Below are 16,789 nucleotides of genomic sequence, written 5' to 3'. Positions count from 1 at the left end.
AGTGTAGTTTTTCATATTTCCTCATAATTTTCAAAGTGGAGTAGACATTGACGGGTTGCGCTTTGAGTAGCAATTGCAAATCATAATCACAAATGTTTAATGTTAAACGCTCATCATTATTTCTTCTATTTTTTAGTGTTTAGATTTTGATTTCGAAAGTTCTTCAGATAATGTTTTTCTTGTTTTTTAAGTTTATGGTTTTTGTTTTTAATTGAAAAAATTTCCTCTTGACAGACATTCGTCATTTTTCAACTTGTTTCTCAAATAATTACACACTCTTCATGATTTCTTGATTTTTTGATTTCTTGGTCTTCTTGGTCTTCTGGGTCTTTTTGCTCTTGGATTGGATTGGATTTGGATTTGATTCATGTGCGCGCACAGGAAGTGTTTTCATTTCGATGAAGAAAAATATTAAGAATTTACACAATTTTAATTATTTTTATTTTTAAAATTGTTCGCCGTTTGGTACTAATTAACTCAATATTTTTTAAATATATTTTTATTTTTGTTTCATTTTGATTTAATTTTTTTCTTTTCTTTTTGGGTTATTGCTTCCTTCAAAGTTGAGGTACATTTCAGCGATTAATGAGCGTTTCTTTTTTGGCGCGCAGAAATCGTAATTGTTTATTTAATATTTAATTAAGTGAATATAAAAAGGTCAGAATGTATTTATTTTTAAATACTTAATTAAAAATTTGGATAACATTTTTGAAGCAATTAACGAAAACTTACTTAGGTTAGATAAGCATTGAAGAAACCTTTTTTTTAACGCTTGAAAATAATTAATGTGACAAGGTTTAGACTTTTAAAAACATAAAACTTTTTTCAATATAAAAAAAAACATTAACTTATTAGTTTTAAACTAAAATAATTTTTATTATATTTTTATTTAATAATAAAATTTATTACTTTTTTAATTAGTCACAATGGCAGATACAAAGACATCAGATCCATCATATTATAAAGCCCCGTATTCAGTTATTCTTAGTGTGACTTAAAACTGTCCACAGATAAAATAGAGTAAAGGTGCTGATTCACCAACTCAGACATCAGAATATCAAAAAAAATTGAAATTAAATGTAGTGATATAAGATTACATGCTTTTATCATCAGAAAAACATATAGATATAGATAGAGATATAGACTTTTAGATATTTAGATATAGATATCGTTTGATTCGGTTTCTTCAACAATTTATTTTGAAAGTAATGTGATATAAAAGTAAGTTTACTTTACTAAGTAATATTTAAGTAATGTTTAATTTTAATAGTTCAATGGATATTAAGTATAGATCACTGGCAGGAACGCCACATTATAAATTTAAATATTACATAAAGTTTAGCTTTTAATTTAAAAATGAATACTATTTAATTTTTATGTTGATAAGTACTTCATAACCGTAATAAAAGTTCTTATTTTGGGTTTTCTATCGCTGGTAGGTCGTTTCATACATGGAGTAGGCAACTTACTCTCAAAACTGCTAGAACTGAAAAAATCTGAGAAGTAGTAAAGGCCATTGCATCCAACTGAACAGAATGGAAGAAACTAATTATGGCAGTTTGCTTCTCATAAGATCGACGGGAACTAATATATATCGCTCGCCTGGTAGACAGTAGAAAAGTTTCTATCGTTGATAGATAATACTGAAATTTGTGTATTCCAAACTGTAAAATAATAGAAATATGTCTATCAACACTTGATGAATTTGTATATAGCGTTTGTGGAGTAGAACTTAATAATGATATAGTAATAAAATGGAATAAAATAAAATAAATAGACAATAACAAAATACATAAAAATTTGTTAGTGGGACTGAACATTTTAAAGTTGAATTGGCGAAGTATTGTTGAAGTTAAAAAAGTGAATTAAGTATTAAGTATTATTTATTATAAATTAACACTTTATTAAGGCTTTTAGTAAAAAATATAATTGGCTGTACTATAAAACGCATAGAAATCCACAAATTGGCGTAAACTTATTAAACTAAAATAAATTTGTGTTTAAAAAGTTGTTGATTATTTGATTTCTGACTTTGTTATTGTGAGTAGAGGAAAAAGGGTTGAAAAGGTTTTTTACTTAGTCCCTTTATAATACTATATTTCACTCTAATAAAATTTGTTCGTCATTATCATATCCAGGGTTGCTGGGTGGTGGTGAGGTTGCAGATATCTCTCTTTCTTGATAATTAATTTGTTCGCCATTATCATATCCAGGGTTGCATTATCATATCCAGGGTCTACATATGTTAATAGCTATAATTCAATTGACCGAACTAAAGAAATACTGCTAGAAAATATATACCTTCACAATCTTGGCTACACCATTATATGGAATAAAAATTAGAAATAGATAATAATACTATATCTTACTAAAAACTTAAATAAATTATATATTTCATTGCTGTAAACAGTACACTTAGTCTTACTCACTAATTCATTGCTTTGTATGATGAATAAAGAATAATTATTTTTTTTAATATTGGACTTATAAAGCATCACAAGTATATTGAAGTCCTATGGTTTTAATTTCATTTTTATTATTCAGTTGGAAAATTCTACACTGTGATTTGCAACTTATTGGCCTCTCATCATGATTGAAAGTATTTTTCTGAAACGCATTTCCTGAATAAATTTCAGTTTTAAAACTATTTTACCTAACCTCGTGTATTCATTTGATAAATGTCCACATAAATCTAGAAAATGTAGATTATTAAGAATTTCTTTTAGATTCAAGTTTTAATTTTAACCGTACTATTCTATGCAAAAGCGTCATTTAATAAATCAAAGCAATTCGTAATGTATTATATGTGAATAGTGGCGTATCCAGAGGATCCCCCTGGGTCTTAGATCCCCTTCTGCCAATATAATCTACAATAAACACAAACTATAATATGTATTAAAACATTCTATTCATATATCTTTAAATAGGCTAATTGGTCAATTGTCACCAATATTGCGACTGCAGTCCATAGTCATCTTCAGAGTACAACCAATCGGTTAATGCGTTCAAAAATATATAAATAAAATTTGATATTAAAAATTATATTAATAAAAAAAATATTGCATACTTTAAGGCATCTTGTTATTCTACTTTTTTATTTTCACCACATTTGTTTTGTTTAATTTCACCACTAAATCAAAATATATTTTCTCATTTCAGGTGAAAATATGGTTTCAAAATCGTCGCACCAAATGGAAGAAACAGGACAATGTCACCAATTCCGAAGCAGCTGAACATAAATCAACTAATTCCGTAAAACCATCATCGGCTAATGAAAATGGCAAATCACAAAACCAAGCAACAGGAAACTCCGCTGTTGCGAATTCGATAACTTCAGCGCCAACGGAAATGTCAACAAAAAAATCGCACAACAACAACAACAATAATAACACTGAGAAAAATCGTGCTATAACGAATGAAACCAGCACAAAACTAACAACAAAACACGGAACAAAAATTAAGAAACAATTAAATGCATTACTTGAGAAAACAGCGAAAAACTCCCATAAAGGAACGGTGGGCGCGAATGAAATTAGCAATGTTAGTGGTGGCGTTGGTGTTGGTGCTGGTGTTGGTAGTGGGGGATGTGGTAACGGCGGTAGTAATATAACATCTGCTACAACAGTAACCATGGGCAAAAGTAGCACTATCAATGCCAAAAGCAACAATGAGCATAACCATCAACAACATCAGCTTCATCACCAGCACGCAATTCCATTAACAGTAGAGCCTGCAGCACCGCTGGAACAGACTGAAAAATTAGAAATCAAATTGGAAGAGTCACCGCAACATCGTGAATTGCAATTGAGCTTGCTTAGGGCGGCAAACAATCAAAGTCCACTTTTTAGTGAAATGGATTTTGAAAGTAAATTAGCAGCATCCAAAATATCTAATGCATTAGCCTTCGCCAAACTGCAAAACGGAAATAAAACACAAAAATCCAACCAAGAAGCAACGACTACGAAGCAATCATTGAACATGAATGAAGCTCAAGCGGATGAGGATAACAAACAGCAAAAAATTGAGAAAATGGATGTAGATATATTGAACGATGACTTGGATGAAAATGAATTGAATGGAAGGAAAACTGATGCAAAGGATGCTGATGCTGAAAACAATGAAAATCACGAAATTGACGAGGATGAGTTTATGCAGAACATTTAAGTCACTAGCGGAAAGGGACGTCTGCAATTTCAAGATGATCTTCCAGTCAAAATTAATTGTGCCAAAAATTATTTTAACTAAGAAAAGCATGAAATGAGCTCAATTTAATCTTTTCAATTTAAATTATACTAATTCTACACTAAATTACTTATAAGGAGAAATATTACTAAGTACGTTAAGCATAAATAATAAGGAATACGTTACGTGCTATTGTAAGGCTAGCAAACAATTCAATTAACTATTAGTTTTTAAGTTAACTTAAATGTAAATGGATTTTAATTTTTAACACTTATCTAATTATAAATAAATATATATAAATATACATATATGTAAAATAAATTTTACTAAATATAATTTAAATTTGCTCAGAAGAGAGAAATAATCTCAGCTGCTTAAAAATGAAAGATAATAAACCCTAACATCCTTTGGAGCAGAAGTGACAGGATAAGGACTACATGAGTGTCATATTTCAATTTCAAACGTAATATTTGTGTGAATACCCTAATTTCAAAAATAAATCAATATTATGAATACACAAAATATTGCTGTACATTGCTTTTTAATTAACAAATTGCTTTGGAAATTAATATATATAATATACAATATATATATATATCCGCTGCTAACAATTAATTTATATTAATGTGATAAAAATAAATAAAATTAAATTGTATACGAGAATTGAATTTTAATGACATAAACAAATGAAAATATATTTTACGGTAAATCATATTGCAGTTTTGTAATATAACATATGTATGTGAAATATATAATTTGGCTTCAGCTCAACTATAAACCCCAATATACTTAAACATGAAATATGTAAAAACATTTTATCTTGAATAATTAAAACGAAAACTATATAAATATTATTTATTAAATGTACAAACAGTGACAAGCTTCAAAACAGAATTAAATAAAAATCTATGTAACATAAAAAATGCCTTTTCAGTTTATTATTTAATCTACATTTTAAGTAAAGTATGGACTTATCTGAATTCTCAGATATTATCGCAAAAATCGATATAACCATGCCATACTGTGGACCGGAACTTTATTATGCAATTAGTTGATCCACAACAGTTGCCATGTTTACACTAAGGCAATTAACTCATATCCAAGGGTAGTTACAGTCAACAATGCTAAAATTGAGCAGAGTGATACAATGAAATATCTAGGCTTGACTTTAGAAAAAGTTGATTTGAAAACATGTGGTGTCTTCAAATCAAGTCATAACAAACCAATACACAAAGTCTGAATCTACTTCAAACCCTCTTTCAAAGCATAAAATTAAATCGATTAAGTGAAGTACGAGTGCTCATCTATAAGCATATTAGTGGGCCATCTTTGCTGTATGGATATGTAGCCATTACTAAGGTAGCTAAATCCTCACTTCAGAATGTTCAAAATCTCTAAAACATCACCCCAAGGAAGGGTAATATTCAAAGATCTCTAGCTTATCAAAAACTCAATTATTATTGTATTTGTGGACTTCCATTGCGATTTTTGAGAACAAACACATATTACAGAGTTTCATTTCTTCATCCGAAATGAGATATCCACTTAGGTGCTTCTTTAGCTCATGCATTAGTGGCGAGCAAACTTGCAGATCGTGCTTTGAGGTCTCATCCTCTTCCCTACAAAAACTATAAATTCCATTAAAGCCAATGAAATAAGGTAATGAAACTGTAAACCCTATAGTCCCATGATAGAATTAGTGTACTGCTTCTTAAATTATTTTTATTGAGTCCTTAAATACTAAAAGTGTTTATGGTTGAAAGTCCTTATATATATGATAGACATCACAATATATCTTTATTTCTCCTCTTCTTTTGAAACTTTCACCTGCATTCAGAACCTTCGATTGTTGATACTGCCTGGAAAGAAATGAAAGTTTTAGTCACATTCCTTGGAATTATCAAACTTAGGTTGGAAAGGAATACTAGATCGGTAGCTTTGATGATCACTTAAAAAATCCAAAACGGGAATTATTTTGCCATCATTCGATAGAGTCATTATCTTTTATTTAGAGTCAGTTGTGAATAAAAAAAAATATATTATTGTTGTTGTTGTTGTTGTAACTCGCCGGAACCTGCCACCTTTGGGAGTTGTTGAACGGTGCCGTATCCGGGACGTAGACCCGGATATATTATCGTCGCAGCGCTCGATTCTACTCTATTACTCTATTAATTTCTATTTTAACGTGTATTGCTTGAAAACATATTTAGACAAAGACAAATTTGTTTTATTGTAATAATATTCAAATTAATTTTAATGATTTATTTTTAAAAGTACAATTACCTACGAAAATTTATGTCTGAACTCATCAAAAAGAGAATCCACATCTATGAACATCAAAAATTTATCTGAGCATTAGTGGAACTTTAAACTGGCACGTAGTTTTGGGAATCTGCTTGTGAAATACTTTTGAGAGGTGTCGAACCACACTTGGTCGTCGCTGGAGACTAGTGGCTACGAGAGGTTGACCCAGCCGTTCTTGGAAACTTGCACGTATACGAAAACATTTATGTGTACTCTAGGGAACAATATGTAAATATGTAAATTTTCAATTATTCAAAATAAAATCACCTCAAGTACTACAAACGTTCATTACTTTAATTTACTGAAATTAAATAAGATATTTTCTTTAGTTTAACATTTTATTATTTAATAGCTAATACATGGTATTAACTTCATTGATTGTAAATTGCTATAAATGCTAATGTGATATATAAGGAAACGTTAAGCATGTTCCTTTGTTTTAACAAATATCTTTTAGATATACGATAGAATGTCATAAAAATGACCAAATTTGTACAAAAAATAAATACTGTATCGATTTTGAGTTTTTTTTTAAATTGCAAATATTTCTAAAATTTTTGCTATTTGAACTTAATGTAATATATGTAAACAAAAAAAAAATTGTTTTGTGCTTTTACAACACATCCACCACGCCATGTTTAGTTATGACGAATTCAGCAAACTCATTCGGTGTGTCTGGGGAATAAAGTATTTCAAGGCGTCTAATAGTTATTAATTTTCCATGTATATTGATTTGCTTAGGCAATTTAGAAATATTGATTCTAGTACGTCCTAAATGAGCCCAAGCCAAACCCAAACACGGTATATTGTCTTTGCTACCTTTCTGTCCAAGCATTACAGTATCTTTCGGACAGCGCTTTGTAGGAGTTTTAGAATTAACGGATGATACCTACAAAAATAATTTAAAAATAAAATTAAAAATAAATTAAGAAATCTTCAAATTTAATATAACATTAAACTAAACCTGGTTAACACAAATGATGGCACAATGATATTTATCTGCATAACCCAACAGTGCATTAGCCAATTTTCTCATTTCATTTGCACGTGTCACGTAATCATCCTGTAACCGATATATAGCAGCTACAGAATCAATGACTATTAAACCAATATCACGAGTTGCCAACAAAGTATTCAAACGCTCACTTACGCATTTCAGCAAATCTTCCTGCAGGAAAACCAAATACAGTAATATACACAAGTGTATTTATTGTTCAGATTACTTACACTCTCAAAAACGCACTCGACATGTATGTTCCCAAGATAATTGATGGACAGGTTAGGATACCGCTGTTGAAAAGACTTAGCTAACTCAAACATGCGTTTTGAAGGAAACAAATCTTCGGTACAAATAAACGCAACACCTTTGCCTAATCCACCCATGGCTGGAGGTATTTGAACCATTATTGATAATTGTAACAACAGCTGGGTTTTGCCAACACCTGCTCCACCACAAAATTCAGTGATTCCGCGAGTGACTATACCACCACCAGTGCAACGATCCAATGCAGCGCAACCAAAACTTATACGTGACCATTTTGCGCTCTGATGGCGTAACATATCTTGAGCTTAAACTACACATTATAATATTAGTTTTTAATTAAATAATATTTTATACCCGTTGAAAGCTTTTGTTGTTCTGCAAACAATTTTTCAGCCATTGACTTGATTAATATGATTTCATGCTCCGTACAGCCCAATTGCAATAGCTTTTCCTTGCTAGCAGCAATTGTTTCACGGGCGCTATTTAGATTACCTTTTAATGAAGTAGATATTTTGTTATTATTTAACAACCAATTTTTTAAAAACAGTTCTTACCTTTATCAGCAATTTCCTTTAAATAATTAGGCATCATCTCCCAGCTCGACATTCCGCTGCACCAAATTAACGAAACAATTTGCTGTCAAGTTTTTAATGTGTATTATTAAGCAACTATAAGTTCTAAATGATTTCTAGGCAATATTTTGACATCGATTAAACAGTTTCAAACTGGCGGTATGATTATCTACTTACCAGTTGTCAAAGAGCAAATTCAATTTAAAACTGGAAAATCATGAACAAAAATATTTTACTTTACAGTTTATTATTTTGTAAGAACTTTTTAGAAATATATAAATTTTTAATATGTATAAATGACATTTAAAACTTATTTTACATGTAATTTTTAAGCAAGAAAATAAAATTCTACAATATGTAATTTGACATTGCCAACGTCATTTTATGTTTCGACCAATGACTATCAAACTGTGTGAAGACATTTATTCTTTTTAAAGAAAAAGGAAAATTTTAACTTTAAAACAAATAAATACATTTACATATATAAAATGCTTATAGTAATAATTAAAAATAATCATTGTTTTCATATAATATTTATGAGCAAAAAGCATCACATCCAACCTTTAATAACCAAGAAAAAGTGAGCAGCGTACACACTTTTCTAAATACATAAACACAATTAATAAAAACACAAAATTTTATTTTAAAATTAATGTTTATTGAAATTTTACATTTTTAAGCAACTTTTTGATACACATTTCATTGCGACGATGCTTTGCAAAAAATATTGAAAATAAATTTTGTAATAACTGCATACACTGCACTGACTCGTTTGTTATTGAAAAATTGCGAATAAACTTTTAACTTGACATTTTTCTAAAACTATAAATCTTTCAAAATGTGAAAGAATTATGATTTTATACCAGCAAGCATTTCAAGAGCTTTAATCTCCCGTTCTGCACTGATTTTCTTCTCTTCAGCCAATTTAGCATCACGAATTGCCTTTTGCTGATTTTCGATCACACGAATTTTGGCTTCTTTCGAGGACAACCTACTTTGGTTTATTGCACCATAACCAATACCAGTTATCAGTAGTGACCATCTAGCAAATTTAATAAGTGGAGAAACACGTACTGGAGCTTGCGACATGTTGAGTTAGAAGTTTTCTTCGATAATTATGTAATTTTCCGACAGTGCAAAGCTGAATCTGTAATATAATATCAAATATAAGGAATTGTTTTGTGATAATGAAAAAGAAAAAATGTTTTACACACGTCAAAACTAACTTTGATTAAAATATAAAAAATTTTAATTATATTATTATTTTACCAAATTCCAAGCTTCCTCTGAGTAGTTCCAGACGAAAATTTCTAACCCCAAAAAGAAATGTCAAGTTCGTAAAGTCAAAGTGACAGTTTTGATGTGATTAAATAATAAACGTTTTCGAAGTTACCAGATTTTTTACATAGTTGTCTTTATAGATGTTAGCAATATATGCACTGTGTAAACGTTTTTGTTAAATTTTGATTATTTTTTTGAAATTAGTGTTCACACAAATTACACAATTAAACAAATTAAGATTGAATTAGGATTGTTGGGTGTTTACATTTTTGTATGGGATGATATTAAAATTTTAATATGTTTTGTAAAGAATTGATCAAATGAAATATTAATTTGTGACAAGTTCAAATAACATATATAGAAACTCAAATCAATGCAATAGCAAAACATTTCTAGTTTATTTAACTAAATTAAATTATAAGAAAACTAAAAATCAACACTTTTTGAAAAGGAGGTGGGTTATGGAAGTAATCGTTTTCTTAGTATCCGTTTCTTAATTATATGTAGTCTGATAATAATATTATAATATAATATATAATATTAGAATTATGACTATTATTTTAGGTGTTTGATTTTTTATTTGTATAAATGTATCTTTAACTTTTGTATGAGGGATAAAATTTAGTTAGTTTTGTTGTTAAAAATCAGCTGTCTCAATCTATTGTATAGAAAGCAGGGCTTTTACGTATAATGAGATACGTAAGACATAAAAATAGTATAAAACTTACACCATCTGATATAAATATTAAGTATTAAGTTCACTTTTTATGTATGTTATGTGAGCTGATTGGTTATTGTAATAACTTATTATGTGTGTGTATTTATGTTATTTTGAGTGTTAAATTACAGCTTTTACTGCGTTCTGAAGTTTATATTTTTTACGTTTTAACGTTTACTAGATATACTTGAACTAGTTCAGAATTTAGCGCTAGTCAGTACCAGCACATATTAATATTATTGTGAGAACAAGTATTTTTATATCTTTCTGTTCGTTTCAATATTTAGTGTTATTCATTATTGCTTGCATTCCTTGTATAATATCACATAAACGAAAGCGAGTACGCTTATTATTGACAGTTGGAATTTTGTTTTATAAATGTTTAAATCCATTTTTAGAGCAAATTAAATCGTTACTGTTATATATTTATTTTGACAGCAATACATATATATCCGTTTTATTTGGTTTTACGAACTTATTGTAGATGCAAAAAATAAAACTGATGTTTAATTATTAAAAGATATTCATTCATATATGCGATCAAAATAATGTGCTCCCATACAAACTTCAGCTATTCATATTACAGTGTAAACATTTAAAGCAAACACCTGCTTCGAAACATATGGCATCACTTCAACTGTCAAAAATCAGCTAATCAGATTGTTGCCTGCTGATTTGTAATTTGTGCATCTTAATTTCATGTGTGGCAGCAGGATTTTTTAAATTATCTGTCTTTAATTTGTTTAACTTGTATTTTGCATAATTTAAAATATCAAATATGAGCAGGAATTATAAGGAGGACCAGGCTAATGAAATAGAAGCCTTAGATTCTATTTACTGTGGCGATATGGAAAGTAAGTATATTTATGCCAATGTGGATTTTTCTGCCGGTGTTAAAAAACAGGACAGCAATAATAAAATATTTTATTAGACAAAATAAACCTTAAGTATTAAAAAGTTTCCAGTAAGAAATAAAATGGTTGTGTATTGTCGAAATGGTCTTCATCTTTGACAGGTTTAGACCATGGACTTGATGCATAATCATTAGGCGATGTTTATTTATAATATTTCACGAACAAAGAAATTAAATTTGTGTTATAATTTCCTGTAATTGACTTTATTTACAGTTTTGGCAACGGAGCCTCTGCATAAGTTTAAAATACCAATTGCCACAGAGGAATATAATGCTGAAGAACAAAGTAATGGTCTCGCGTGCAAATTGGTGTTTGCATATACAGAAAATTATCCCGATGAGGCGCCATTAGTCGAAATTGAAGATACGATAAACTTCCAAGATAATTTCGAATCAAAATTGTTAGAGCAACTTGAATTAAGTATTAAGATGAATGTTGGTCTTGAAATGATATTTTGTTTAGTAAGCAATGCACAAGAGTGGTTAAATGAAAGATGGGATGAATTTAAGAAGCAAGAAGAAGAGGATCGTGCCCGTAAATTGAAAGAGGTGGAAGAAGCTGAACAGAAGAAATTTGAAGGTACGCGGGTTACAGTGGAAAGTTTTTTGAAATGGAAAACGGAATTTGAAGAGAGCACAGGCATTGCTGCTAAAAGAGAAAAAAATAATGATAGTAAAAAGTTAACTGGACGTGAACTATTCATCCGAGATAATACATTAAATGAATCTGATATTAAATATCTATTAGAAGCTGGTGATTCCATTGAAAATGTGAAAATTGATGAAAGTTTATTTCAAAATATTTGCGAATTGGATTTGGATGAAGACGACGACGATGAGGAGTGGACACCAGGTGATGATGATGATGATTAAACATATTGATGATTTTAGGGTTTTATTTTGTAAATTTATAACAAATCTAATACTTGGTTATATGAACAGAATTTTGTACATGATTAGTTTTGAGTATAAAAATTAAATTGAATTAAATTATATTACAAAAATTTTATTTTTTTATTTTCTTTGATGCTAAAGTTAACGCGCTATCGTAAACACATGTTTATATAGAAGTTATTTTTCTTATAAGTCAGTGGGACCTGCTTGTGAAGTCCTTTTGTGAGATGTCGAACGGCATTTGGTCGTCGCTGGTGACGAGTAGCTCCGGGAGGTAAACCCGACTGTTCTTGGAACCTTTATATACAGGTGAAAACCTTTTGCTATTCCACCATAACCATTATTCAATAAAAAGCGCTTAAGGTTCAAAATAATATTTAATAAATCAGTCGCCTACCCGGACGGCGAAATGTCAATCAGCGCTCCCAACAAATACCTACCAGTATAAACTGTTCTAGCTCAATTGTGGTCATATTATTGCCACATGTTAAACAATAACTTACACATATAAATACGCTAATTGCTAATGTGTAGCCCAACTGCTGTTTTACTCTGCTAGGAGTCATCCTTCTGTTTGTATTTCCTGATTAACACACTTATCTGTCCCTTATTGATTTATGGCATTGTTCCATCGAAGTGACTAGGTTTATATTCCTTGACCTAGGCTATTATCATTAGCATACAAGTCACATTAACTTAAACTAACGTATTATCAGAATACAAGATTTCTTCTATTTTTGAAAATAGTTCAGTAGTTTTAATAGATCTACGATAGAAACCTAATATCTCTAAACACTTCGTCCCAGTTCGTTTATTCACCATTTATTAAAACAAATGTATGTTATTTACGCCAAAAATTTAATAAATTTATTTTGAAGTACAAAAACTACAAAAAAAATAAACTTAAATGCGTATATTTAAAAGCACATAAATTGACTGAGACGACTTCGTATCAGACAATAAATTCTTATATTTCATTTTATGGTTTTAACCATAGACAAAATAGTGCAGTTGCACGTTTAATCCAAATCATTTTTATTTGTTGATATTTCAGTTAAGTGTAGGCCAGTGCTCACTGAATCAATATCATCCAAGTCTACATCATCGTCAGAAACTGAGTCTTGTTTTTGTTTCAAATTCGTTTTTTGTACTGGTGGTAATTTAGCATGCGGAAAATCAAGCATGGACCAAGAGCCTGGCTCAGCTTTTGGCAAAGTTATTTCCACTTTGGAAGCATACATATGAACTGTTGTTTTGCTAACATCAATTACCTAAAATAGTAAAAAATATATATTAGTTGGTTTAAATAAAATAAAATATTAACTTGTGACGACCAACTCAAGTACATAAATATTTGCATTTTCGAATATAAAAAAACATATTTGAAGTATAAATAACATTTTATAGATATGAGAGAGCAATAGTTTGTTATTTCCGGCTTGGTTTATTAGTTTTTTTTTTTGTATAAAATAAGTGGTACTGAGCGATAAAATTTGGTTGTAGCGACTCTACGTTATTGAACTGGTCTTTCTGGAACCCAGTTAAGCAATTAAATGCAATGCAACTCGGCGATTAAATTAATATTAGTTAAATAAAATAATTGTTATAAATAGTGGAGATCTGCTAGTATAGTTAGCAATGGGGTACGACACTTGGTCTTCATGATTAAGAAGTGGTTCCAGGATCCGGTCGCTCCTGGAGCTTACTATAATTATAATACTATAACACTCTATAGCTTACTATAATGACAAGTACTATAGCGCCAGTATGTCATACTTTTGTTAGAGCAGCAAATCATAAATGCAAAGTGACTACATACATAAAGTTGGTCTGCACTAGACTAAATATACTTACGCCACGTAGCTCCAAATCTAGGTCATATATCGCATTATCTTGTTCTGGGAAAATAAGATTTACATGCAATCTAATAGGATTCACTTCAATTGTACTCTGTGAGTAATCATACATTTTTGCATATACTGACACAATTACATTGGAGGCAGTTTGATGCCAGTCATGTCGACATTTCACTACTTTTTTGTCATCATTCTAAAATTAAAAATTATTTTATTCAATTTAAAACTTAGAAGTTATGAAGCGTACCTCTTTGAACCATTTGTGGTGTCCATTAATGCAGCCTGGTTGCGACATGAAAACAGTAAAATCCGTTGTTTTTTTTTGGCAACAAGACCAGTACTTCATACCTTCATGAAATATTGGCACACCAGGATGGTATTGACAATCTAAATAATCGCTGCCTGTGCCAGTAAAAGAATATTTACAACCAGAATTTTTACAAGCAGTACCCACTGGGATTTCACTATAAAAATTACTTTATATAATAACATTTCTTTGCTTTAAACATACTATAATTACCCATCGGCCAGTTTTTTATCAACAACTTGCGTTTTACTTTTACTTCTATTATCGATGGCTTCTTTAAGTGTAGCTGCAACAATTGGTTCAATTTTAGACATTGTAGTTTCAATTGGTGGCCGTGGCATGGCTGCTTTAATTGGTGCACGCACTTCAATCACTTCGTCTTTGTCAGATGTTTCATTTTTTTGCGGTTTCTCTGGTTCTGGTGGCTTAATATTAGAGTGTTTAGAAAATTTACAACCTGGTATATTGAGGAACTCAGTGAAGTCTACAGATTTCTTTTTACAACATGACCAGCCTTTGTATGCATCATGGAAATATGGCTCACCAGGATGGTGTTGGCATGAGTCTGTCGATTAAAAGTTGAAGAAACAAATTTACAAACTTTTTTTATTGCTTACCATCTGTATTTTGTTCAGGATCATAGGTTTTACCACAACCACGATTATAACAGTGTAGCATTTTGTTTTAGTTAAGTATTTCCAATATTTAAATTAAAATAGCCTTCTTTTTATAGAAAAAGTCTTTCTAGAACAATTTTGATTGTTTTGATTTTTTTAAATGTCAAAGACAACGTGTTCTATACTGAACATACCCAGCAGCCGAAATGAATGGAAATTCAACACCAGAGGGCGCAGTTCTTCTTGCATTGAAATTAGTAGCTATTATAAACAAAATTTATATTGTAATTAATAAATATTTTAATAATTATTATTAGAAAATATGGTTTAATAATGTGAATGTTATGCCTCATCCGCTACTCACTTGACACTTGATCTAAATCAAAAATGAATGAGTTAATCAACTTTGTTACCCGCGACAACAAATTTTTAATAATTAAATTGTCTACCACTTGATCTGCAATTCCAGTAAGTTAAGGACGTGGTGTTCTACTAGACACACCACAGTTCATCATATTTAAATGCATAATAAAAATGTAGTATTATTTAGAAAATATTTAAGTTTTAGTCGGGTAACCCCATACAGCATATATGTACATTGAAACACTGCACATAACGAATTTCGCGTAACCTCCTTTTATATTCCATTTATTATTACAAATTCAATATTATTTCACAACATTTATAATTCAATTGCAATTTCTCAATTTTGTAACCAATATTTTTTAAGCTTGTCGTTCTGAGCAATATTTCGATATATTATAGCTTAGTTCTTGAGACATCGAATATCAAAATTTCTTTTATTGATTTTTTTTTTTTGTATAAATTAATAATTTTAAATAGAAGCATTACTATAATATATGTAATTCATCAGGTGTAAAAATGAACGGATCAATCTAAAGTACATAAATTATTTTTATATTAAACTTAGTCTTATAAATGTTTACGATTCAATAATCATTTTGGTTTCTATATACAGAAATATTTATTTAGACTTGATGAGAATTATAAGTTATTATAATTCTCATTATAGAATTATTATTTTTCTTTTCAAAAAATATGCAAGTAAAAAAATTAGAATTTTGAAATTAGCATATATACCAAATAAAAATATAATACATAAAATATTAATATCATAATTATATTACTTCAGCCAACAGTGTATTTTTATTAAGTGATATTCGGGAAATAATCACGCAAAGTCTTACTTTAAAGCAGAGTTCATGAATTATCTATAAATGTGTCATTAGGACATCTATATTATTATCAACTGCTGTACCCTTAAATATGCAGTGTTTGTGATAGACTGGTGATATGATTATGGCGCAATCATTCCAACCTATTCAAAAATTAGGGAAATTAGAATTCTATTATCAGAGGTACCGAAATTATGAACAACAATTTAGTTTTCTATTTGTGTGTGAACGCATCATATTTTTTGAATGAGATGGTCTTTCGTTAGTGACTTGTGGATGTTCACAGCTCTATATGCGACAATTTTGTCTATAGACATACTCACCAAGCGAAGTAGCGGTCTTCTACACCAAAGCATACTTAATCTCAAATAATGGACTATTCTGATATCATGGATCAACATTGTTCACAAGTACGGCTGAAAGCAACCTTAACAGTCTACAAATTTTTCGTTTCCTTTGTCCTTTTTTTTTTGATGATAGCTAAGTCAGATTGGTAAAAAAAGATGCTTCAAAATAATTTTACATTCTATTATTTACTCCCTAACTATACCCTGATTACTAAAATAAGACTGTTGATGGATTTAGTTTAGGTCTCACGCACTTTTGATACTTTACTTTTATAAAAAAAAAACCAACCTCTTCCAGTTTTATAAAAACACTTTGATTAAAAAATCAAAATACATAC

General features: G+C 29.7%; 5 protein-coding genes across 7 annotated transcripts in view; 2 read left to right on the top strand and 3 right to left on the bottom strand.

Moving 5' to 3' along the window:
* LOC119679589 (putative uncharacterized protein DDB_G0277255) overlaps positions 1-4,714 on the top strand; it is a 103,906-nt gene extending 99,192 nt beyond the window's left edge. For both annotated transcript variants that reach the window (XM_038092036.1, XM_038092037.1), the window contains exon 4: positions 3,160-4,714. In XM_038092036.1, the coding sequence (XP_037947964.1) occupies positions 3,160-4,164 (1,005 nt within the window). In that variant the 3' untranslated portion in view covers positions 4,165-4,714. The remainder of the gene's footprint in view (positions 1-3,159) is intronic.
* Positions 4,715-7,055: 2,341 nt separating this feature from the next.
* Positions 7,056-8,581, bottom strand: LOC119685776 (DNA repair protein XRCC3-like). 2 transcript variants are annotated; one of them, XM_038100155.1, is made up of 6 exons: positions 8,564-8,581; positions 8,305-8,491; positions 8,105-8,242; positions 7,714-8,054; positions 7,451-7,654; positions 7,056-7,375 (listed from the first exon to the last, which is right to left on the bottom strand). In XM_038100155.1, the coding sequence occupies exons 2-6, from the start codon at positions 8,354-8,356 to the stop codon at positions 7,100-7,102; spliced, it is 1,011 nt and encodes a 336-aa protein (XP_037956083.1). In that variant the 5' UTR covers positions 8,357-8,491; positions 8,564-8,581; the 3' UTR covers positions 7,056-7,099. The 2 variants fall into 2 exon arrangements, with proteins under 2 accessions (XP_037956083.1, XP_037956082.1); XM_038100154.1 differs by lacking the exon at positions 8,564-8,581 and having other exon boundaries at positions 8,305-8,545.
* A 377-nt stretch (positions 8,582-8,958) lies between these two features.
* LOC119680901 (ATP synthase subunit e, mitochondrial-like) lies at positions 8,959-9,700 on the bottom strand. Its single transcript, XM_038093922.1, has 2 exons — positions 9,592-9,700; positions 8,959-9,469 (listed from the first exon to the last, which is right to left on the bottom strand). Exon 2 carries the CDS (start codon positions 9,409-9,411, stop codon positions 9,172-9,174), a length of 240 nt encoding a protein of 79 aa, XP_037949850.1. The 5' UTR covers positions 9,412-9,469; positions 9,592-9,700; the 3' UTR covers positions 8,959-9,171.
* A 1,254-nt stretch (positions 9,701-10,954) lies between these two features.
* Positions 10,955-12,219, top strand: LOC119680111 (RWD domain-containing protein 1-like). The gene is made up of 2 exons (XM_038092784.1): positions 10,955-11,175; positions 11,449-12,219. The coding sequence occupies exons 1-2, from the start codon at positions 11,100-11,102 to the stop codon at positions 12,105-12,107; spliced, it is 735 nt and encodes a 244-aa protein (XP_037948712.1). The 5' UTR covers positions 10,955-11,099; the 3' UTR covers positions 12,108-12,219.
* Positions 12,220-13,018: 799 nt separating this feature from the next.
* On the bottom strand, positions 13,019-15,094 carry LOC119685133 (cysteine and histidine-rich domain-containing protein-like). Its single transcript, XM_038099342.1, has 5 exons — positions 14,909-15,094; positions 14,505-14,856; positions 14,232-14,448; positions 13,983-14,177; positions 13,019-13,399 (listed from the first exon to the last, which is right to left on the bottom strand). The coding sequence occupies exons 1-5, from the start codon at positions 14,967-14,969 to the stop codon at positions 13,148-13,150; spliced, it is 1,077 nt and encodes a 358-aa protein (XP_037955270.1). The 5' UTR covers positions 14,970-15,094; the 3' UTR covers positions 13,019-13,147.
* Positions 15,095-16,789: the final 1,695 nt, after the last annotated feature.

This window comes from Teleopsis dalmanni, chromosome 2, assembly GCF_002237135.1.
Source record: "Teleopsis dalmanni isolate 2A chromosome 2, ASM223713v2, whole genome shotgun sequence".
Classification (NCBI taxonomy): domain Eukaryota; kingdom Metazoa; phylum Arthropoda; class Insecta; order Diptera; family Diopsidae; genus Teleopsis; species Teleopsis dalmanni.
This window is presented reverse-complemented; position numbering and strand designations above follow the sequence as displayed.

Coding starts and splice junctions, on each gene's coding strand:
- LOC119685133 (XM_038099342.1), bottom strand. CDS start 14,969: ATGCTACACTGTTATAATCGTGGTTGTGGTAAAACCTATGATCCTGAA. Junction 14,857..14,908: donor TCCTGAACAAAATACAGATG/GTAAGCAATAAA, acceptor TTTAATCGACAG/ACTCATGCCAACACCATCCT. Junction 13,400..13,982: donor TAGATTTGGAGCTACGTGGC/GTAAGTATATTT, acceptor TTACTATTTTAG/GTAATTGATGTTAGCAAAAC.
- LOC119685776 (XM_038100155.1), bottom strand. CDS start 8,356: ATGTCGAGCTGGGAGATGATGCCTAATTATTTAAAGGAAATTGCTGAT. Junction 8,055..8,104: donor ACAACAAAAGCTTTCAACGG/GTATAAAATATT, acceptor GTGTAGTTTAAG/CTCAAGATATGTTACGCCAT. Junction 7,655..7,713: donor TCGAGTGCGTTTTTGAGAGT/GTAAGTAATCTG, acceptor GTTTTCCTGCAG/GAAGATTTGCTGAAATGCGT.
- LOC119680111 (XM_038092784.1), top strand. CDS start 11,100: ATGAGCAGGAATTATAAGGAGGACCAGGCTAATGAAATAGAAGCCTTA. Junction 11,176..11,448: donor TTACTGTGGCGATATGGAAA/GTAAGTATATTT, acceptor CTTTATTTACAG/TTTTGGCAACGGAGCCTCTG.
- LOC119680901 (XM_038093922.1), bottom strand. CDS start 9,411: ATGTCGCAAGCTCCAGTACGTGTTTCTCCACTTATTAAATTTGCTAGA.